This window comes from Babylonia areolata, chromosome 6 (genome assembly GCF_041734735.1).
Source record: "Babylonia areolata isolate BAREFJ2019XMU chromosome 6, ASM4173473v1, whole genome shotgun sequence".
NCBI classification, from domain to species: Eukaryota; Metazoa; Mollusca; class Gastropoda; order Neogastropoda; family Buccinidae; genus Babylonia; species Babylonia areolata.
This window is the reverse complement of record NC_134881.1, coordinates 26,189,567-26,214,778: the sequence shown is the minus strand read 5'-3', so window position 1 is coordinate 26,214,778 and position 25,212 is coordinate 26,189,567. Positions and strand designations below refer to the sequence as shown.

Below are 25,212 nucleotides of genomic sequence, written 5' to 3'. Positions count from 1 at the left end.
TTTTTCTTGTGGATCACGTACTCTACTACGGAGCAAAACTAAGTACATGTAAACACATATTCATTGGTATCTTGCCAGTGGGCCCGGTGTCTGCCGACGGGACAAAGAGAAATAACTAAGCCATTCTTCAATAGGTTCATTCCCATTGCTCTCCCATTGCAAACACCAGCCTCAGAGTGTAGTTTCATCGTGTGCCAGGAACGACTGATTCATCACATAATCATCCTTATTAGGAAAGCAATGAATACGATATTCTAGTCTTGTTGGACACTTGTTTATCTGAAAGTCTAGTGAGAAAATGTAATATGAAATATCAACTAGGTGGGATTTTTCCTCCACACGCAAGGACAATTGTTTAACATAAATGTTAATACAAAATGAAAGAAATGGTTGTTGACTCCAGGAAACGTCTAATCTATCTCCTTCGTCGCTTTATCAATGGCACAATGTTGAAAATAAGTAACAAGGTGAATGTAAATATATGGGGATTGAATTGGAGATGATAAACCTAGTTTCACACAAAACAGCTATCATATCCAAAGGAAATGCATTTCGTACTCACTGTTCACAAAATAAATTCTTGTATAGGTGACGGGAAAAAAGGGGGGGAAAAAAGAAGAAGAAAAAAAAGAAGGATTAACGTGTGCGTGTGTGTCTGTTCTGATCTCTCCTGTCCCCATGGTTTCTTTACAGATTTCTGTCACCAATCTACACAACGGATTCATGCGTTCACGCTGACGCTGAAACAAAGAAGCCAGCTGATTTCTCCTGTTGGTTGTTTCAGAGATTCTGACTGCAGAATGGCCAATTCAATCATGACCACGAAGTGTGATGGTCTGCAAGTTGATGCCATGAAATACTGCTGGCCCATTGTCTACAGCGCCAAGTTCATCGAGTGCACCTTGAAGTGGAACCATTCTCCCAAAGCTGTTTTCAAAGTATGTTACAGATAACGAATTCAGCTCTTACTTCCTACATTGTTTTGCGTTTTTACTGAGCTGCGTTGATGGTGTTATGGTGGGTTTTTTTTTCCATAAGTGAATTTTTTTTAAAGTAGGTTTTGCCATGACATGAATGTGTGTGTGTGTGTGTGTGTGTGTGTGTGTGTGTGTGTGTGTGTGTGTGTGAAAGAGAGAGGGTGTGTGTGTATATATATATATATATATATGTGTGTGTGTGTGTGTGTGTGTGTGTGTGTGTGTGTGTTGGTGTGTCTTTGTTCTTACGCGTCCACTTAAGTAATGTTCACGTTGTCGTGTTTTTAATTCCTGCTCCTCTGCCTCGTATGCAGTTTCTGAATTGATAGGCCCACTTTGGACTCTCCTTTGCAAGAAAGAACCTTATGGCTTGGACGCAGATTTCTGTCTGCAGTTTCGGAATTAAAAGTTGAAAAGTTGACTCTCTTCTTTGTTCTCTCTCTCTCTCTCTCTCTCTCTCTCTCTCTCTCTCTCTCTCTCTCTCTCTCTCTCTCTCTCTCTCTCTCTCTCTCTCTCTCTCTCTCTCTCTCTCTCTCTTTCCAGAACTGCGTGGACTTCGTCTGCAGTAACTACACCAGTGCAGTTGCCTGCAACGAGCTAGCGAGCCATCTGGACGGTTGTCGCAAACTGGAAGTCGTCTCAGCCAAGTTGAAGACAATGTGCGCCGCAGACATGGCTTTTGCGTAGACCAGCACTGGCGAAGACGAGGACGACGAGGGACGATAAAAGACATTGTTCCCTGAGACCTGAAAGGTGTGATCTATTACAATCGACTGAGGCATGTGTCTCGTCCTGATCCTTCACACGCTGTCGGCTTGCTGTGAAGTGAACCCTATCTCACAAGAAATTTAAAAAAAAAAAAAAAACCAAAAAAAAAAAAAACCAACCCTAACCAAACAAGCAAGCAAACAAAAACGGAAATCAGTTGCATAGAAAAATAAACTGCATGTTTTTTGTTTTTGTTGTTTTCTTCTTCTTCTTCTTCTTCTTCTTCTTCTTTCAAACATGTTTGTAATTATGTACGAACATTTTTTTTTTCCTTTTTGTCTGTTTGCCTTTCTGTTGGTTTATCTATCTACAGGTCTGCATTGCATGCATGTCCATCTGTTGGTCAGTCTGTCTCTCACCCCCTGTGTCTGTCTCTTTTTCTCCGTCTGTCTTTCTTCCTGTCTGTGTCAGATTTCACTCAACCTCTCTAACGAAAATGTATGAAGTCTATGAGTTCCCTCTTTTTGACTCACCTGTGTAAATGAAGTGAGTCTATGTCATAACCCGGTATTCGGTTCTCTCTCTCTCTCTCTCTCTCTCTCTCTCTCTGTATGTGTGTGTGTGTGTGTGTGTGTGTGTGTGTGTGTGTCCGTGGTAAACTTTAACATTGCCATTTTCTCTCGAAATACTTTGTCTTCCAATACCAAAGTTGGCTTAAACATAGGAAAAAAATCTTCACAGTTATACTAGTAATAGGTTGAACCTCTCCCGAGCTTAGCTGTATTTCCGAATTATTAAGGGTTAAATTTAGTTGATGCTCGATCCGGATTTCGAAAACACTGTTACCGCTTTGCAGCTGCCCGAAGGCAGACAACGTGTGTTCAGAATACGCCATGACCTCGTTTTTTTTGTGAGTGTTAAGAGCTTGACGAACATAGATCTCTGCAGATCTTTTGAAAACGGACACATATTGCAGGTGTTTAAGGCGATGGGAACGTGTCCTTTACCTCGGACTTCTTAAATGCCCGAGATATACTAAATGCCCGAGATATACTAAATTCCCGAGATATACCAAAATAAAACGATTTGAACAGCGTTATCACTTCGATTACCGTTGTCGATGTATTCCACTGAAATAGCATGCTCAAATAATGATTTTTGAATACCATTGTCGAAACTGCGTTAGCGCAGCGGATAAAACAACTCATTCTCGATTTGAACATCCATGGTTCGAATCTGAGTGGAACCCCCCCCCCCCCTTTTTTTTTTCCATAACGCGAAGCTTTACTTAATCATAATAATGAATAGAGAACACATTTCAACAAACTATTTTATATGTTTCATTATTGTTATTATCTCTTTTTTTTCCTTTAAGTGTATGTCACAAGTGAGTCTTGAAGGCCTTGCCTTTCTTGTTATAGAATAAATTTACCAGAAAAAAATACCATTTCACGCATGCACACACACACACAGACACACACACACACACAGACACACACACACACACACACACACACACATTTCTTTATACAACCGTACTTCTACCAGCAAAGTAAACAAAAGTGTCAATCAGCTTCGGTGACGATTTTGTGTCCCCCACCCCCGCCACCCTGATGGGACAAATCCAATATAAATGAATGTTGATATGGCTCTACCATCTCGCTGGAGTCACCACCACAAGCGTGCGTCACATGGCGAAGCTCGTGAGCCTCCCCACTCCCTACCCCCACCCTTTCTTCCCCCCTCCATCCTCCTTCCCCCACCCCACCAGCTAATCCCCCATCCCTCACTGACTCTCCTTTTTCCCATCCACCTTCCTGTCGCCTCAGTATCCAGTTTCACGCATAGTGGTTGTTGTTTCATCTTGTTTGTACATAATGTGCGGATACCCCAATATAGTCAGATACATGACTTACTATGGCAGCTGCTTCTTTGAAAGCTAACACACTAATGTTGTTTTGGACGATATTTATACGTGTACGTGCGGTCACACGATCACCAAATTAACCCTTTTTTTTTCTTTCTTCACGATAAAGGCACCCACCATCTCCTCTTCTTCTTCTTCTCTCCTTTCTCACTGTCACGTTACACGCTCTTACAACGAACGACCTCCTTCCCATCCCCCACCATCCCCACGGACGGTACTCTCAGGAGTGGTTTCAAACATGAAAGAGACATGAAACAGCATTGGGCAGTGCTTCTTCCATGCACCCAGACATACTCTCCGAGTGCATGGACTGATATGACAACTCCCGGGAGGAGTTATTCCATCGCATTCTCAGAATGACTCTCTTCCGTTTCAGCTCCCTCTACTTTTTTATCACCATCACTGACACTGATTTTATTGCCATTGGCAAAGATACCCTTCTGGCAAGGGGGTTACAAAACATAGTGCCTATATGCATTGACCAAAATTGTTTGGCTGAAATAGAAACACGAATCCAAAAGCAAACAATCAATAATGAACCAAATTATGCTCATCCACACGCACACGCTGACGCACAACCACTCATACATTCACACACATCTACACCAACATACATTTATCATCACGCATCACCATCAGAGAGAGAGAGAGAGAGAGAGAGAGAGGACAGCTGCACTGCAAGTCTTATTGAAGGACCATTGTATAACTTTTGTCATGAATGTTTTTCACCACGTGAAACCTCGGCAGCTCTCCGCGAAGAGAGCCCATCACCACAAATGACCCTGTTTAGTGTTGCCGAAAGGTTCTTTTACGTGGCGCTAACTGCATGCAGTACAGGAGACTTAGGTTCATCGTCTCATTCGAAGGACTAACACACAGACCAGCACGCAAGGTCCAGTGGAAGGGAGAGTCAAGATTCCTTTGTACGGGAGTGGAACGCGTGGGTCCTCGCTTATTTATTCATTTTATTTATTTATTTATTTATTTATTTTTATTTTATTTTATTTTATTTTTTTGCATTTCACAGGACATGTTTATTCAGCGACAGGCTCACAAAAATCAAACCAGCAGCACGTGTTACAACAGATGGTGATACGATCAGTTATCGTAAAGCAAACTGTCCAAAACAGATCAACCATGACATTTCAAAACAATCGATCTATAAGATAAGATAAGAATAACTTTATTATCTCCAACTGGATAATCTTAGATAATTTTCATCAAATTTCTAATATTCTAGTACAGATAAAGCCATCATATTTCAAAACAGTATGGCTTATTCCAGAATAACGATCAAATTTCAAGATGTATAATCTACCATAATTCAATTTTTACATTATTAAATACACACACAAACATACACTAGTAACTATACACAGACACAGACACACACACAGACACGCACACACACACAGAGAAACAAAAAGAACTACTACTACTAATAATAATAACGACAACACAACCACAAGAACATGCTGGCAAAGATCAATGAATCAAGATCAAATTTAAGGTCGCCGGGAGCAGTCTAAGGAATCCGATAAATTGTAGATTGTCAACCTCACAATATTTAACACATATATGGTCATAATTTAAATTGCATAGTGAGATACAAAATGTAGTAATATCATGGATCCTCGCTTATTATCGGGCACATATCGGGGGGGGGGGGGGGGGGGGGAGGGGGGGTACGGGAGGGGGGATAGAGGGGAGTCAGGGTTCGATAAATACTGCATTATTACCAATAATGTTTGTACATGTACCTCTCTGTCAGTTCGTGACACAATCTAAATCTTAAGTGGCATAGCGACTGCTCTGTGTGTGTGTGTGTGTGTGTGTGTGTGTGAAAATATATATATATATATATATATTTACGTAAGTGTGCGTGCGCGTGGTCGGCTGGCGGGCATACGTGCGCCTACAGGCACGCGAGCGAAATAGAGATTGTAAAACCCTTGCACCGTCGTGCGTAGATCATTACTGGTGTAAGCCTGTGCCCGTGGAGACAGAAGGCAGTCGGGAAGCCTAACCACAGCAGAGCACAGTAAAAGGATGGTGTGACTGAAGCGGAGCGAGGGAAGGAAGAAAAAAGAAAGAAGAAAAAAAACAGAAGCCAGGAGCCAAGATTAACAGGGAAGCATCAAGCAGATTACAACCGTGCTGGCATCATCAGTGAGGGAGGCAACTGCAGCTGATTAACTTAATCAAGGTGCGACCCTTTCATATATATATATATATATATATATATATATATATATATATATATATATATATATATATATCCTATCACGAGTTTACCGAACACACACAGGTTGGTGTTTTTTGGGGTGTTTTTTGGTGTGTTTTTTTGTTTTTTGTTGTTGTTTTTTTTGTAAATTTTTGCTTCTTGGAATATCCGTTTTGATGACGTATGACGTTTTCATTTGTGTGTAATGGTTCCGATAGGGTGAATTGGTGAAGCGCAGGAACGTTTTTGAATATATGAAGATTATGGGTGAAAAGCAGAGGGGTGTAAGTTTCATTGTACAGGATCCGTGCTGAATGTAAGGGAAGGATGGCTGCTGGTAATAAAACACATTCTTGCATAATCAGTATGGACTTTTTTTCACTTTGATTTATCTGAATATTACAAAGAACAAACAACAACAACAAAATCAAAAACAAAAAACCAACAACAATCGACGAACGATTGACAGACATTAGCAATAGCAGGGGAAATTAATCAAAAGAAAAACGACAACAACAAAAAACGAAACGAACAAAAAAAACAAAAAAACCAAACAAAAACTCTATATAACAGATTAATCATCAGAATATGGCCCCAGTATGGACTGGATAGACAGACCAGATCATATTTCATACTCAACTGGAGAGAGAGAGAGAGAGAGAGAGAGAGAGAGAGAGAGAGAGAGAGAGAGAGAGAACGAACGAAATTTTATTTTACGAGGGTAAAGAAGTAACGGCACAAAGTACTTGTTTACATCCAGCCCTCTGGGCAAGAATAATAATTGAGAAAAAAAAAGAAGAAAAAAAAGAAGCGAGAGTCAATTCACAACACCAACGTCAAAATTACACAAGCATGTGCAAACATAAACATAGAACTTATGTACAATACAATATCGCGATAGATGAATAACAACGAGGACAATAGGGTAGGGGCGTGGTGGAGAGCGGAAGGAAGAATGGACAAGGGGAAGAGTAAAAAAGGTAGAGGAGGCTGACTGAACAGACAAATATAGTGACAGTGACAGTAGAGACAGACATAAAGAGAGACCGACAGGGGAGGAGAGAGGCGTATATATATCGACAATCTATACATGTTTGATATGTGTCACATAATCACATGTTTTTCAATAAATGTGCACTATATATGTTTTTAAAGTTAGGGATGCTTTTTACAGTGTTTACATTGAGGCAGGATAATGAGAGAGAGAGAGAGAGAGAGAGAGAGAGAGAGAGAGAACAAAAAACAAAAGCAAACTTAGTGCATCTGTCTGAGATGTGATACATTTTTCATTTTATTTTCTCTTTTTTTTTATTATCGTATTTATTTTTGGCACACGTACATAGTTGTTTGTAATCTTTATGAGACATTAGACAAACTGATAATGTAAACAATTCTTCTCTCAAGAAGTTCAATATATGGATGCGACCTTTCGTTGTTTTTTTCCCCAGTTCTGCCTGCTTCATATTCAAGTTATAATCGTACCTTTCCATTCTATATTTGTATTTCATTCTGGATGACGGAAGAACGGTCAAGAAAAAAACGATTTGTCCCGAACTCATTTGAATTTAAGAGACAAAAGGTTACTTTTTATTTAAAAAAACCGAAAGCTATTAATGAACCTCTTTGCAATGCTCTCTCTCTCTCTCTCTCTCTCTCTCTCTCTCTCTCTCTCTCTCTATATATATATATATATATATATATACATATATATATATATATACATATATATATATATATATGTGTGTGTGTGTGTGTGTGTGTGTGTGGAGGGGAGAGGGGTGGTGGGTGAAAATATATGTGAGAATGAAATATAAGTAATGGTGCTAGGAAGAGAGAGAGAGAGAGAGAGAGAGAGAGAGAGAGAGAGAGAACTCTGAACTGGTTTGATTCGTGAAGCCACCGACCTGTACACAAATTGAGTCAGTACAACATACTGAATTAAAAAAAAATAGATGAAAATGTTTCATCAATGCACTTAATACATCAACCATACATATTATTGGTGTGTAAGCGACTGATCTCGCAGTCTAAAGGCGTATAAACTGTACGTTTTTCAAAAGAAAACTACTCCTCTCAACATATACCCAGAAAACCTTGTACTTTTGAGAAATTTGTTTAGAAGGATGCAAATGCTGAGTTGTATACACATGAAATGAATTCGGAACAGGCCAGAACACGTTTGAATGCCACAGTTGCTATGATTGATGTTGATGTTAATGAAGCTCTTTCTATGTTTAATGAATGTATTCGATGTATGGCAACATGTATGTTAAACCTGCATTCATGACAATACTGTATATGAATATAGTAATGAGAGAGAGATAGAGTGAGAAAGAGAGAGAGAGAAAGAGAGAGAGAGAGAATGATTGAAGGAAAGAAGGAAGGAATAAATGAATGAATGAAGGAAGGAAGGAATTTTATGTCCGATAGCATTAGAGTAAGCAAACAATTGCTTTCTCCAGCCCTCGAAAGGGAAAGATGTCTAATGAAAAGGTATGAAGAAGAGAGAGAGAGAAAGACAGAGAGAGAGAGAGAGAGACAGACAGACAGACAGACAGACAGAGAACTCTGAAGGGGAGGATGGGGGTAAATATTCCGGTCAGTGACGGGGCGCAGTAGCCGAGTGGTTAAAGCGTTGGACTTTCAATCTAAGGGTCCCGGGTTCGAATCTCGGTAACGGCGCCTGATGGGTAAAGGGTGGAGACTTTTCCGCTCTTTCATATTATGTGCAGACCTGCTTGTGCCTGAACCCCCTTCGTGTGTATACGCAAGCAGAAGATCAAACACGCACGTTGAAGATCCTGTAATCCATGTCAGCGTTCGGTGGGTTATGGATACAAGTTCATACCCAGCATGCACACCCCCGAAAACGGAGTATGGCTGCCTACATGGCGGGGGTAAAAACGGTCATACACGTAAAAGCCCACTCGTGTACAAACGAGTGAGTTGCAGCCCATGAACGAAGAAGAAGATGAAGGAGAATTCCGGTCAGTATGTGGGCCTTACACCCATGGGACACATGCTTCCCAACCGGGTGCATTACCAACTAGGTTACTGCTTCACTGTTGTATTTGCTTTTTATTGGGTTTTTTTTTGGTTTTTTTTTGTTGTTGTTTTTTTAATCATAACAGATTTCTCTGTGTGAAATTCGGGCAGCTCCCCAGGGAGAGCGCGTCGCTACAATACAGCGCCACCTTTTTTTTTTTTTTTTTTTTTTTTTTTTTTCCTGCGTGCAGTTTCATTTGTTTTTCCTATATGATAATATGTTGTACTGTTCACCAGCGGTGCACTTTTTGTCGCTCCCCCACTCCCCCCGCCCCCCCCCCGGCCCCCACCCCTCTCCGCCCACCTGCCTTTCCCCGCAGGTGTTGTCGGTCGTCCAGCAACCAATGGACGGCACCACGGCAGAGGACGCAGTGACGTCACCCACGGTGACGTCACCTAACGTGAGTTACGGACAGCAGCAGCAGCAGCCAGACGACTGGCAGGTGTTGATCCTCCGCTACAACCTTCGGCCCCTGTCCACTGCCGGCTACATGATCTGTGCCGTCTACCTCTTGACTGTGGGTGAGTCCACTATGGAGTGGCGAAAGGTAGAGCAGGTGTGAATCATTTTCATGATAATTTCCTTTTCACCTTACCGGCAATTATGGTAAGTATCAGCCTGGTACATAGTGAACAGTAATCTGTTTTCACAACGCTTAATCATTTTGTACTTGATCCGCTATGACTGTGTGAGTCACCAGGATGAGTGTTTATATCAGTAACTCAATGGAATTGTTTATTACTTTTTATTTATTTATTTATTCTTTTTTTAATTTAAAAAATATATGTTTTTTGGTTATTATTACTTCTTCTTTTTTTTACTTCATATGTTTTTTTTCTCAAGGCCTGACTAAGCGCGTTGGCTTACGCTGCTGGTCAGGCATCTGTTTGGCAGATGTGGTGTTTTTGACCGAATGCAGTGACTCCTCCTTGAGCAACTGATACTGATACTGATACTGTGCGGCACGAAAAGCGTATATACGCTGAAGAGAATGTATGGACGAAGCAGGCAAACCAGACAAGATAAAATTACAACCGTTGAGGAAACGAGTGCAGATAGTGTGTCAGTTCCGAATAGAACTGGTGTACTTAATTAACAGCAGCAGACTGATAATGATATACCGAAATGACAGGTCTCTATCATAATGATTTTTTATGGACAGTGTGTTGCCAACGACAAAGTAAATGTGGTGTAGCAGGTGTAGCAGCCTATTTGTACCCCCGTTGGTTTTTTACCCCGGGGTCAAATGTGACTAGTCCAGATTAATATGAACCCCGGGATTTATGTAGATTAGCCTGGAATGAACTCCGGGGTGTAAACTTCAACTAATCAGAGCTGACCCCCCAGCCAGTTTGAAATACCTCCCAGTGGTAAATTTGCCCGGGGTATACCTCCCCCACGTCTGCTTCGTAATGGAGTTGAGAGTATAAGGGGGTGGGTGGAGGGGGGGATGAGTAAAGACTAGCCTCGAACGCCCCTCCCCCTTTCTTTTTCAGTAGCCTACTTAAACTTTTAAAGAGGGGGTAATTTCCAATTGTGGGGCCCGGGCGCAGGGAGTTGGGGGGGTGGGGGGGGGGGAGGCGTCGATCATGACTAAATACGGATGACTCCAGGGGTCATTATTGGCAAGTCAAGAATTATCCCGGTGTAAAACCCAGCAGGTTAGGGGGAGGGGGTAGTTTGAGGCTGTTACACCGGGTGAAAGTCGTCTGTGTGGTCTGTATTTTCACTGTAACTGGAGAGCCCATAGCACGTGGTGGCGTTCTCGGCTCCAGGAGAGGTCGCTCAATATGTCTCTGGGCGATCATTTTCGTCAGAAGACGGTTTCCCTGCGTGTTCCTAATGAGAACAGATACCGCTGAACACCACGTTCAACACAAGGGTACGCTCTCTTCCGACTCACACATATACATTTATGTACTTACTTAATGCTCATTTCGCTATGCTGTTCATTACGCCATCTGGCATGTAGAGCAGCAATAGGTACTCGTGGAGAAGAAGCCTAATGACGAGAACAGAAAATAATAGAGAAAAGGTCCGTATTACCAAATGTAAGGGGGTCGCAAGGAATGGTGAGTACAATTATGAGATGAAAATGAATTGACCTGTCTTGTTGTTTGAGGGACGTGGTGGCGGTCTCCACTCTGGGAGGGACGCTCACTCAGTCTGGCTCCGCGACTTAGCCATTATTGTCGTTAGTAGGGGGCTTAATAGTAGGTGGTGTCCTAAGTACATTGAATCTGAACAGGCACCACTGAACACCACCGAAGTGACTAAGCAGCAGTGCAGGGTCTCCTTTGGTGTGTGGCCTCCTGGCGACCTAACATCGAAGGTTCCCTGCGGACTGCCGACGCCGGAACTGTGACGGACGAACCCGGGTGTGGCCGTGTATGGGGGAATCTAAATGAGCGGCGTGGGAGTAACGCCACTGAAACGGTGCAGATGTTGGGCAGCAAAAAAAAAACACAACAAAAACAACAACAACAAAAACAACAACAACAACAAACAAACAAAAACAAACCTGACTTGCCATGGGTACTCAGGGTTAGTAGCGTGGTGGAGGAGCTGGGTGGGGATGGGGTAATGCGACTGAGACATCACAGAAAGATGAGCAGTCAGCAGCAAAAATGCCAGCGAAAAACAGTGATTGGGTTGGCAATGCCTCTTGAGGTTTTGAGAATTCATTTTTGTTTACCCTAAATATCATATCTGTGATTGATTATTTCACGATGATACACACTAAATACAACGATAAAATACAGTATAACAAAGCAGTATTTCATATAACATTCACTATAATCAATAATGATACTACACAATGTGACGATGCAGTACAGAATAAGTGACTATTTCTTGAAACATCTACCTGCAAAGACATTGTTACATATTCAGCGTTTATTTCTGTAACGTACATTACGACATGACATGAGACTTTCTTGATCTCCTCTCGAATATTGTGTTTGTTTTGTCACATTTTCACGTATAAGATACTGTTTAAATGACAAGTTATTGTTGTTGCTTTGTACCTACACGTGACTCTCAAACTTGGAGGCAAGATTGCGAAGGCTCTTATTGCGGCCTCGGGGGCTAGTTGGCCTTTGGGAACAATCCCAACGCCGGGTGTCTTAAAACCCTTTTGGCCGAGAGAGTGGGGATGTCACAAGGGCAGGACACTCTTCACATGATCATAGTCTTTCCCAGACAGTCGGCATGGGAAATACCTCCATCGCTGTATTCTTATTGTCATGGTCGGACTTGAATGACTATGATATATACATAGGACATGACTTTACACAATACTGCTCTTTTTCAAATAGAATACCGTTTAAGAGACATTTTTTGGCATGGCATTGTGTCCATGAGAAAGACACTTCACTCCGATTTTCCTCACTCCACCCGGGTGTGAATGGGCACCTGGCAGTCGATTCACCTTCACCTTCACCTGTCCCGTAGTCTTGTGGACCGTTGGGGCGCCACAGGTGATCTGGCAACCAGGCCTCCCCTTCTCCCCCACCTTGCACTGTGCCCTGCAGGAATGTCTTGGCAAGCCCTGATGATCTCGTGACATGGCCATACCATTTGAGATTGCGTCTCTTGACCAAGGTCAACAGGTCTTCGTAGGGCCCAATGACTTGCCTGATTCTGTTTCGAACTTCTTCGTTCGTGATATGATGTTTGTAGGAGATGCCCAGGAGTCTTCGAAAGCATCCACTGAGATGAGATGCTTTCGAAGATGCTTTCGAAAGCAGTCGGTTAGGGAAGATTAAAACGGCGGAGGGAGAGGATTAGATCCCGTCTTCCAATGCCGCCAAGCCACAGACACAACGGATAAGAATTCACTGCCCAGGTAGCAGCAAAAGACTATGGGTCCTTCAACCTTAAACCTTTTTTTTCTTTTCTAAAAACCTTAAACAAGTGCTTCTGAAAACCTTAAACAAGTGCCTGTTGTTTGCCTGTAAAACAAGTGCCTGTTGTTTGCCTGTAAAACAAGTGCCTGTTGTTTGCCTGTAAAACAAGTGCCTGTTGTTTCCCTGAAAATAAGTGCCTATTGTTTGCCTGTAAACAAGTGCCTGCCTGTTGTTTGCCTGTTAACAAGTGCCTGTTGTTAGCCTGTAAACAAGTGCCTGTCGTTTGCCTTTAAACAAGCGACTGTTGTTCCACTGTAAACAAGTACCTGTTGTTTCCATGTGAACAAGTACCTGTCATTTCCCTGTAAACAAGCGCCTGTTGTTTCCCTGTAAACAAGTACCTGGCTTTTCTCTGTAAACAAGTGACCATCATTTCCCTGTGAACAAGTGCCTGTTGTTTCCCTGAAAACAAGTTTCTGGTATTTCCCTGTAAACAAGTGGCCGTTGTTTCCCTGTAAACAAGCAACCGTCATTTCCCTGTAAACAAATGCCTGTCATTTCCCTGTAAACAAGTGCCTGTCATTTCCCTGTAAACAAGTGCCTGTTGTTTCCCTCTAAACAAGTGGACGTTGTTTCCCTGTAAATAAATGCCTGTCATTTCCCTGTAAACAAGTGCCTGTTGTTACCCTCTAAACAAGTGGCTGTTGTTTCCCTGTAAACAAGCAACCGTCATTTCCCTGTAAACGAATGGCTGTCATTTCCCTGTAAACAAGTGCCCGTCATTCCCCTTTAAACAAATGCTTCTGTTTCCCTGTTAACAGGTGCCCGTTGTTTCCCTGTTCACAAGTGGCCGTTGTTTCCCCGTAAGTTTTCCTGTAAACAAGTGCCCGTCATTTCCTTTTAAATAAATGCCTGTCATTTCCCTGTAAACAAGTCCCTGTTGTTTTCCTGTAAACAAGTGGCCGTTGTTTCTATGCAAACAAGTGCCTGTTGTTTCCCTGTTAACAAGTGCCGTTTGTTGTTTCCCTACACCCAAACGTGCTGGCAGGGCTGATGGCCACAGCGGGCAACACGACCACCCTGGTGATGTTCGCCCGCAACAAGAAGCTGCGGGTGAAGCCTCACAACATGCTGCTCATCAACCTGGCCCTGTCCGACCTGGGCATCTCCATCTTCGGCTACCCGCTCACCACCTCCTCCTGCTTCGCCCGCCGCTACCTGTGGGGCTTGGTGGGCTGCAAGGTGCAAGGGTTCTTCACTTTCGTTTTCTCCTTGGCTGATATGTACACCTTGACTGCCATCAGCGTGTACAGGTGGATTGCCGTGTGCCGGCCTGAGCACAGTGAGTGGAAGGGCGTGTTGGAGGGTTACAGCACTCCCCACTAACCCCCCCAAACCCTACACCCCATATTACCCTAATCACCACACCACACCCACACGTTCTGTCGTATAACATATAAACAAAACAATACAAACAGACACGCCAAACCAGGGAAAGGGTAATTGGTAATTTGTTCTTGTTTTTGTTGCTGTTGTTGTTTTTTTTGTTTTGTTTGTTCTTTTGTTTGTTTTTTTGTTGTTGTTTTTTTACACGACAGTATGTGTTGAAAACAGGGAAACGTGCACTGAATCTCACAGTACGTGCTCTTGTTTTCCATGGATCACTGGTCTGTATTAGCGGGTGTAAGAATGGGGGCGTGGGGGTGGGGGTTCAGTAACCCGCAGAACACGTAGTGCGTGCTTGTGTAGATCATGCTGAATACGGACAGTAAGTGGTTTTCATGTCAAGTCAAGTCCAGGAGCTGAAATCACATTATACAATCATTTGACATAAGAGACATTTTGGGTTCAACGCTCAGCTTACATCAGAGATTGACTTAAGCTTTCAACCAGGCCAACATCAAAATGAGAGCTGTATGATCAGTGGTTTCTCAGCTACAATGGGAATTCATTAACTCACTCAGTACGGCCAGTCCTCTCTTCTCCTCTATACAGACCCCTCGGATGTCCAGTGGGTGTCTGAATGACCCAACCTTTAGCTTCCGTCGTCAGAATTGTGGTATTCTTTGTCAACATTCACCTCTTCAGTATAAGAGCCTTCCGCTTGCAATATTTTGATGGTGGTAATTGGGGTGAAACGCTGTTAACGTCATCTCTTTCGCCGTTCGTATGGAGAGAGTTAACACCTTAGGATGAAGTACGATGCCTCTCAATCTAGGAGGCAAGACTGCATTGGCTCTTAATGCTGCAGCCTTGGGAGCTGGCTGACCTTTAGGAAATTTTCTAACGTCGATTGTCCTGAAAGATTAACACACAGAGTGGGGATGTGACTTGGGCATGACACTCTCCATTATAATCAAATTGCATCCCAGATAGTCAGGCCATCAGCTGCTACCTGATAGTCTCAGTTGGACACGAATGACCATGATAATCATGAGGGACAAGTACACTCAGGGGCTTCGCCTCTCTCTGCACACACACACACACACACACACACACACACACACACACACACACACACACGTGAAAAAACAAAAACCACCACCACCACCACCACCAAAAACACCACCACACCACCAACACCACCACCATCAACAACAACAACAACAACACACCACCTCCCCCTCCACCACCACCAACAACAACAACACCACATCATCACACCCACCACCAACAACACCACATCATCACACCCCTCACTACCACCAACATCACATCATTACCACCACCACCACCAACTCCACATCATCACACCCACCCTCACCAACAACACCATATCATCACCACCACCACCACCAACACTAACGACAGACGACTGTGGCGTGCAGACCACCGGCTGACCCACGAGCTGACGAAGAGAGTGGTCGGCTGCATCTGGGCGGTGGTGGCCTTCATCTGCCTGATGCCCTTCTGGGGCGTCAGCTCCTACACTCTGGAGCCGTTCGGCACGTCCTGCACTATCGACTGGGACGACACTTCGCCCCTCAGCGTCTTCTATGTCTACCTGCTCATCGTCATCGCCTACCTCGTCCCCGTGGGCATCATGAGTTACTGTTATTATAAGGTGAGATGGTACAGGGGATAGTCTGGTCAGGTCTGGTGTGTGTGTGTGTGTGTGTGTTTAGTGAAGGGGTTTTTAAAAGTATAGGAGTTGTCCTGTGTTGTGTTGTGTTGCGTTGTGTTGTAATGAATTGAATTGTATTGCATCATATTATATTATATGATATTCTATTGCATTATATTATATTGTTTGCACTATTATCAGCATATTATTATCATTATTGTTATTACACTCTACACTATATTATATTGTATTATATAATATCATATTGTATTGTGTTGTGTTGTGTTGTGTTATTTTTGTCACAACTGGGGAGAGCCAGTCACCTGCCCATGTTTTTTTGTTGTCGTTGTTGTTGTCGTTGTTGTTGTTGTTGTTGTTTTGTTGTTGTTTTTTCATGTTTGCAAGTGTATTTCGGTATGGATTTTTCATTGCACTACACTGCACTACACTACACTACACTACCACCACGATGCAATAAATCTGTAAGTGTATTTTAGATTAATAAATGGAATTTTCATGCGCCACATTGCGCTACACCACACTACACCGCACAGCACAGCACCACATCGTATTGTCACACTACAATACAATGTAACACAATACGATACAATACAATAAAATGAAACACGTCAGTATTTTGGTTGCACAACTGTGTGGATTTTCCGTTGCACTACACTACACTACACTTCACTTCAATTCAATACAATGCAATGCAGCTCCATTCAACATGTTTACAAGTGTATTTTAGATTAATATGTGGATTTTTCAATGCGACACACTATACTACACTGCACTACACTACACTACACCACACCACACCACATAACACTACACTGCACTACACTACACTACACTACAATGCAACTACTTATCGATAAGAGGATTTTTTTTTTAAAGAATCCCATTTGTTTGTGTACACACGTCTGCACGTGATTATCGTGTACAACATGACACTGACGCAACGTGTGTAGGTGGTGATACGGTCCGGGCAGCTGATCAAAGCCATCCAGAACTCCAAGGGGACGACCCTCAACCTCGGCCAAGCCATGGAAGCCAACAACACCATCGCTGAGAACAGAGTCACCTGGGTACGACCGATATAGCGTACTAGAATTATCCTCCCATCTAGTCCCGTGCGTAACAGTCGGGTAAAATCTTAAAGGTCCGTGAGCTTTTTTCGTGTACAGCCGCAGGGGTAACTAATTCACATCCACTGCGTCCAGGGCTCGGCATTGGAAATCGGGACCTAATCCTGTCCTTCCGCCGTTGATAACCTTCCATGACGAAAAGTTAGTGTCCGTTCACATCAGGGTGGAGTGAGGAAAAACACCATGCCTAAACGTGGCCTCGAGCATTGATCATGGTAGAACACTGGATCCAAAGTCCAGCGCCTAACCGATTTTGCCATAGCGCCTCGTGAGAGGGGTGTGTGGAACTGTGGTGGTGAGGGCGGAGGGGGTGGGGGGTGGGGGTGGGTGGGCGTAAAACCGTTCCGTTATACCAGCATGTTCGTTGACTGTACTGGTGTCCTCTAAAACCTCCGCCACTACCACCATCAATGGGCTTCCCCTCCTCCACCTCATTATTCTCATCATTTGTATAAGTATTATAATGAATGCCTCTACCCATCGTTATTGTTGCAGTTCCACTACCACCATCAATAACGCCCCCCCCCCCCCCCCCCCGCACTCCCCCTCCCCCTACACACACACACACCCGCCCCTCCTCCACCTCAATATTCCCATTATTAATTTTATTTTCATCATCACCATCATTGTTCCAGTTGTTCATGCCAGTTGGCTGCGACAGAAGTCGCTGAGAGAGGATACTTGAAAGACTTGGCATTGGTTAAATGAACAGCAGGGGTTTCCTTCTGATGGGCAGTCGTGCAGTGCATTATCTCGTCAGTACGAACTCGGTATTCAGAATGGCACACAAGTCCAAAAATACCTGGATGCACCCCAGATCGAGACAGCGGCACTTGAATAACTGTGTCATTGTCCTCAGCGAGACGTCCTGGATGTTTACGTCACCAAAGTCATGCGTGGTACTGGACTGATCACACACCTGTCCACCCCACTCTTAAGCATCACACTGCTCCACCCCACTCTGAAACATCACACTGCTCCACCCCACTCAGCACGTCCGGAACTTGTCCGCACTTCTTTCAGCACCGCCAGACTCCAGCAGCCTTGCTTCATACACAAGTTCCACTCCAGCCTGGATGAGAAGCTGTCAGGTAAAGGACCACTTACTAGAGACCCAACACCAAAAACTGCTCAGAAAAGTGATAACGGAGACAGAAAAGTCAGTGCTTGGCTCAAAGAGCCGGAACTACCAAGTTTGGTTGATGAGGACAACAGCTCCTCTGGGGACCTGCTCGCCAAAAAGAACAAAACCTTTATGGAGTTACAGAACGCCTTAAGATCCGTTCCCAAGTAGAAGAGGTTTAAGTCAAACCAGGCCATAGCTCAAAATGGAAATACAGAAGATGCATTACAAGCGGTGAGAGAAGAAAGCTGAAGAGATCCAAGGCTTTGCTGATTCCATCGATTCCAAGCAATTTTCCAGTACCATTAAGATAGTCTTCGGTCCCTCGAAATCTGTCCCATCCTCTTGCTGTCTGCAGATGGAGTCACGCTCATCAAAGACGAGGCTGCCATTAACAACTGATGCCGGAAACACTTCAACAAACCTCTGAAACGCCCATCCTCCGTTGGCCAGCCTGCATTTGACAAGATCCTCCAGTAGCCAGGTATTAAAAACCTTGATTACCCTCATCCTTTGATGAAGTGAGGAAGGCCACCAAACAGATGAGCTTCGGAAAAGCCTCCGGCAAGGGTCGTAATCCTGCGGAAGTGTACAAGGCACTTAGTTCATGCCACAATAATTACCTTATACAAGAACAAAGGCTTCGGAGCAGACTGTGGTATATCTCCACATCGCCAGGAAAATCATTGCCTGCATCAGCCTGAATAGGCTGATTAAAACACTCCCAGAAAACAACCTCCCTGAGTCACAGTGTGGTTTCTGTCCCAGTTGCAATATGACAGATAGGGTCTTTGCAGTGAGACAGGTTCCGGAGAAATGTCTCGAACAGAACATGAACATTTGTGTCGTCTTCCATGACCTAGGGACACGGTAAACAGATCTGCAAAGACAATCCCCATGACACTTGGCTGCCTAGTAATGTTTACCACACTAACCAGGTTGTTTCATGATTATAAAGACATGAGAGGTACAATCATATGGCGACCCTCAAAGACTTTCAGCATTTCTAATGGCGTGATAGAAGGCTGTGTGCTCGCTACTGTGAGTTTAACTTTTGTTCATGCAGGTGTTGGTTTCTGGTGTTAGAGACTTTGGCTGATCAAGTAGCATCTCGATGGATGAGTTTTTGTTGTTGTTCTTTTTACGCCTTGCTGCAAAGAGAAAGACACTGGAAAGGCTCGTAAGTACTGTTTGCTGACGACTGCGTCCTGGTGGCTCACAAGGAGAGCCACCTTGTTATTATTATAAGCATTGCTATCACCAGAGGATGGTGGAGGAGGGTGGCTGGACACCCTGGTGGAATTAAATGACCCATCAAAGGGCGCCAGCTCTGGAGAGCTACCTGCGGCCACCTAGCTAAGGGAGTAAGCCCTGACAGAAAATCAGGTGTGGGGCCCCTAAGGCGGTTGGACAGCAAACCTTGTCACTTTCCGGCAGCTCCTGCGGCCGCGTTGGCACCAAAACGTAACAGCCTTGCTGTTCCTTTGGATCTGTCAGCGAGGTGGAGAGAGGGGACAAGCTACATGGGCAACAGCCTGTCTTCCATATTACATTGCCCAGGCTTATATCCGTCCATCCATTCACAAACACCTTGCACTTTGCACCTAAAACCTGGAGAGGACACTCCAGCTTCGCTACTAGCACTAGCGTCGGAACAACATGTGAAGCAACAGTTACCGGTTATAAGTTAGTGCTCAATTGACGTAGAGAATATCCGACAAGAAGGTCGTTAATTTCCGCACCAGGCAAAAAGAATACTTCAAGAAACGGATCAACAATGAAACTGGCCTGTTGGAATGTCCGGACAATGATGCCTGGGCTCTCCCAAGATCTGCAAGACATCAGCGACGCCAGAAAGACGGCCGTCATAAACAGCGAGCTGAAGAGACTAAATGCGGACATTGCCACTCTGCAGGAAACACGGCTGGCTGACTCAGGAACACTAAAGGAGAGGGACTACACCTTCTTCTGGCAAGGAAAGAGCTCTGATGCCCCAAGAGAGTACGGAGTGGGCTTTGCAGTCAGGAACAGCCTGCTGAACATGATCGAACCAGGCAGCGGCGGTTCAGAACGATTATTGACTCTCCGCCTCAACACCTCCGAAGGCTATGTCTCGTCAGCTCATATGCTCCAACACTGTCCGCCTCTCCAGACGCCAAGGATGAGTTCTATGAAAATCTCGCATCAACCATAAAGAACATCCCCAGGACAGAACAACTTGTTCTCCTGGGCGACTTCAATGCCAGAGTGGGTGCAGACAACGATTCGTGGCCCTCCTGTCCCGGTTCCTTTGGAGTGGGGAAAATGAATGAGAATGGACAGCGACTACTTGAGTTTTGTACCTGCCATGAACTGTGCATCGCCAACTCCTTCTTCAAGACGAAGCCCCAACACAAAGTGTCCTGGAGGCACCCGCGCTCAAAACATTGGCACCAACTGGATCTGATCCTAGTAAGACGAGCTGCCATAAAAAAACCTTCTCCACACTCGCTCTTACCACAGCGCAGACTGTGACACGGACCACTCTCTGGTATGCTGCAAGATCAGACTGCAACCAAAAAAGTTCCACTGCTCAAAGAAACAACTCTCGCATTGACGTCAGCAAGATGTCTCAGCCAGAATTTGTAGAACAGTTCGCAGAGGCCTTTGAGAGAGAATTCGATGCATTGCAGCCCAGAGGCTCTGCCACAGAAAGATGGGAAACGCTACGAGACACCATGCACCGCATTACTATGGCCACCTTTGGGAAGAAAACCGCGAAGTCCCACGACTGGTTTGAGGCCAAATCATCAGAGATGACTCCCAGTATTGAGGCCAAGCGCGCTGCACTCACTTGAGTACAAACGGTCACCCAGTGAGAAGAACCTGCAAATCCTCAGGGCCGCCAGGAGTAAGGTTCAGTTTAACGCCAGGCAATGTGCAAATAAATACTGGACAGAGCTCAGCGAAGAGATACAGAATGCTGCTGAAAGAGGCAGCATCCGAGGGATGTATGATGGTATCAAGAAGGCACTGGGACCAACACAGAGCAAGACTGCCCCCCTCAAATCCTCCACTGGGGAAGTAATCAATAATCCTAGCCAGCAGATGGAGAGATGGGCAGAACACTACTCCGACCTCTACTCCACAGAAAACATAGTGTCCAACTCAGCCCTCGATGCCATCAAGTGCATGCCGGTCATGGAAGAACTTGACGCAGAGCCAACTGAGGACGAACTCAGCAAGGCCATTAACAGCCTGACATCAGGCAAGGCACCTGGCAGTGACGGAATTCCCCCAGACCTCATTAAACACTGCAAGGCTACTCTTCTGCATCCTACGCACACAGTCCTGTCAGTGCTGAAATGAGAGAGCTGTACCGCAGGACATGAGGGACGCCAAGATTATCATCCTCTACAAAAACAAGGGTGAATGGAGCGACTGCAACAACTACAGAGGCATCTCACTTCTCAGCATTGTAGGCAAAGTCTACGCTCGGGTCCTCTTAATTCGCCTGCAGAAACTGGCCGAACGCGTTTACCCGGAATCACAATGCGGTTTCCGAGCAGAGAGATCCACGGTAGACATGATCTTCTCCCTTCGCCAAATCCAGGAGAAGTGCAGAGAGCAGAGGATGCCCCTGTATGTCGCATTCATTGACCTCACCAAGGCCTTTCACCTAGTCAACAGAGACGGCCTTTTCAGGGCTCTTCGAAAGATCGGCTGCCCCCCCCCCCCCCCCCCACCCACACCCCCACAAACTGCACAGCTTGACTGAGTCATTCCACTCCAACATGAAAGGGACGGTGCAGTTTAATGGTAACCTCTCCAAGCCCTTCGACGTACGCAGCGGTGTCAAACAAGGCTGTGTCCTCGCCCCCACCCTATTTGGAATCTTCTTTGCTCTTCTCCTGAGACATGCGTTCAGCACAGCGCAAGAAGGGATCTACCTGCGGACCAGATCAGATGGCAGGCTCTTCAATCTCGCCCGCCTCAGAGCAAGGACAAAAGTCCGCGAAGCCCTCATCAGAGACATGCTTTTTGCTGACGATGCCGCAGTTGTGAGCCACACCCAGCGAGACTTGCAGTCACTAATGGACCGCTTCTCCCAGGCCTGCAAAGATTTCGGTCTGACCATCAGTCTCAAGAAGACAAATGTCCTAGGCCAAGACACGCCATCTCCACCAGCCATCACCATTGATGACTACGAGCTTGAAGCTATCCATCAATTCACTTACCTTGGGTCCACCATCACCGACAACCTCTCCCTTGACACTGAGATCGACAAGAGGATCAGGAAGGCAGCCACAACGCTAGCCCGCCTCACACAAAGAGTGTGGACAAATCCCAAGCTGACCACGAAGACAAGGATGGCTGTATACAACGCCTCCGACCTCAGCACCTTGCTGTATGGCAGTGAGGCGTGGACCACACACGCTCGTCAGGAGAAAAGGCTCAATACCTTCCACCTGAGAAGCCTACGGCGCATACTCGGCATCTCCTGGCAAGACAAGGTGACAAACACCGAAGTTCTGACTCGCGCTGGCCTCCCGACCATGTATAGCATGCTGAGACAGCGTCGGCTGCGCTGGCTGGGCCACGTTCCCCGCATGGAAGATGGTCGCATCCCAAAAGACATCCTTTATGGAGAGCTCGCCACGGGGCAGAGAAGCATCGGCCGCCCACAGCTGAGATACAAAGACGTTTGCAAACGTGACATGAAGGCGCTTGAGATCAACACTGAGTCCTGGGAGGACCTTGCAGATGACCGCAAGAGATGGAGAAGCACTCTCAAGAATCAGCTGCGGATTGGGGAGGACAAACTGTCAGCTGCTGCAGCAGAAAAGCGAGCTCGCAGAAAAGGGATGGCAGCCGACAGACCAGCATCAGCTTACACATGTGATCGCTGCAACAGAGACTGTCTCTCTTACATCGGTCTCTACAGTCACAGGCGACGCTGCTTGGTCCAAGCAGACAGCCCAACCAGACATTAGGTCGGATATACTCTATCCATGGTCAGCCATGACCGAAGGAGGCCTACTAAAGCTATCACCAGTCTGTGCGTGTTCGCATGTGTTGGATAGGATTCTGTGTTGATAACGAAACGCATTCACTGTGCCTTTCCAGATCTCCCTGGCGATGGTGTTGGTGTTTGTGGTCGTCTGGTCACCCTACTGCTTCGTGTGCGTGTGGGCCATCTATGACTCCAACATCCCCGTGTGGGTCAACACTCTGCCCACCATGGTCTGCAAGGTCTCCTGCATGCTGAACCCACTCATCTTCTACTTCACCAACCCCATCTTCCGCAACACCTTCCGTGCCACCTTCATGAAGAGCACGCGGGTTGAATCTCAACATCCTGTTTACGGGTACATCTTGTTTGATTCTTTTATTATTATTATTTTATTTTATTAACCCAAACCAGATGAAATATTCGATCTACCACGTGTAGAGCAGTTTTTAAGTTTCAGTTTCAATTTCGAGGAGATGCCAGAGCAGGCAGACTCATCCATATACGCAACACCACATCTGATGTAGCAACAACAAAAAAAGGCAGCAGGTGCCTGACCGTCGCTCTAGGTTTATTTCTCCGATTCGCAGGCCAATTCTGCGTTTAGCTCTCAGACTATTATCAAATTCATTACGGACCAAGTATTGGTCTAATCTCAAGTGCCTATGCTTTAGTAACCTGACAATTAAGCATATAATTTTTGACTGTCGCTTGATGAAGCCTTATGTACACGAAAGTGTGTCTTCACAAGTGACTGAGAACGTTGATGTTTTTAACTTTTTGCATTCATTATCAGTTGTTTCGCTAGTCAGTTTAACGACTTCTCTTTTACGAAGTCCTTTAAGTAATTTCCTGTAATTGTATTTAGATTTTATTTTTCAAATTCCACCCTCATTTCACCCTCATTTTCCCAGTTTCTCCCAACCCTCCATTCATTCACATCCCCCACCCCTTCTAACCGATAATACTCAAATGTATTCATAGATACTTTAACAATAATGTCTTCAATCACCGATATGTGTGACGGGACATTAAACAAAATTCGTCCTCCTTTCAAACATTAACGCCATGCGCAGTTAAAGCAAAATGTAACTGTGCTTCGAAGGCAGCATTCTACGTAAAACAAAAGAAGATCTGTTGATGTTGATGGTCTTTCGTGGACGGACATATTTCACTGATTTTTTTTTTTTCCATGATGCACAAATCCTTCTCAGTACAATTAGTGGACTCTTCGCTTCCTGTCAATAATATGTGATCGCGAACAGTCGCACGTGCAAGCTATTGAATATTCACTAACCCATCAACCCTACAGCCTCGGTTAGTTCCCCTGCCATACTGAAATATTGCCATGTTGAAAAAACGAAGAAAGTATGTTGAAATCAACCAGTTATCCTTCAGAATTGGCATGTAGGGACACAGCCGGAAATACTGTACACATTAGTTCCCCTTGTTTGCGGTTTATGCTTGTTTATGCATATGTAGGAACATGAACACCGTTTTAATTAGATCAATCTTAATGCCAGAGCAATGCTGGATCGCAGGGCAGAATGAGTTAAACAGAGTTCGATCTCGCATTTTCCGAACGTAGACCGTGTAAGACCCTCACACTGAGTGTAAAATACAGAAGCTTTTCTAAGCCTAGAGTCAAATTTTGAAATTTGATGTCTTAGATGAGCGAAACATAACTTGTTTCGAGAAAATTATTCCCATAGTATATTAAGATTAACGTACCGTTGGAAAGTATAATTTGAATGTATTTCAGAGATGTGTGCATCAACGTAACGTCCATACTGGGTATAAATGAAGTTCCTATTCGCGTTTGAGACCCGTCATGGTTTATGACTGACCGGAATGTTACAGAGACCTGTGGCATCAATGAACAGTGGTCACCCAATTATGACAATTTCGGACAAGATTCCTGTTATGTGTGTGTGTGTGTGTGTGTGTGTGTGTGTGTGTGCGTGCGTGCGCGCGCCCACACACACATGCATAAAAGTAATTCTACCATTATCAATTTATTTGTTGGTTGATGTTTGTCCAGTCCATAATCTAAGTTTTCAGTTGCTTGCTCACTTTCTTACTTACTTATTTGACGTTGACAGCAACAGCTTCCATTTTCTCATGCTTGCATGGTGAAAACGTAAGTAGGTGATGTAG

At 44.7% G+C, this 25,212-nt stretch overlaps 1 protein-coding gene across 1 annotated transcript in view; it reads left to right on the top strand.

Moving 5' to 3' along the window:
• The window catches only part of LOC143283338 (uncharacterized), a 12,643-nt gene extending 10,761 nt beyond the window's left edge, over positions 1 to 1,882 (top strand). The window contains exons 6-7 of the mRNA XM_076589543.1: positions 785 to 938; positions 1,521 to 1,882. Of these exons, the coding sequence (XP_076445658.1) occupies positions 785 to 938; positions 1,521 to 1,664 (298 nt within the window). The 3' untranslated portion in view covers positions 1,665 to 1,882. The remainder of the gene's footprint in view (positions 1 to 784; positions 939 to 1,520) is intronic.
• The last annotated feature ends 23,330 nt before the right edge of the window (positions 1,883 to 25,212 follow it).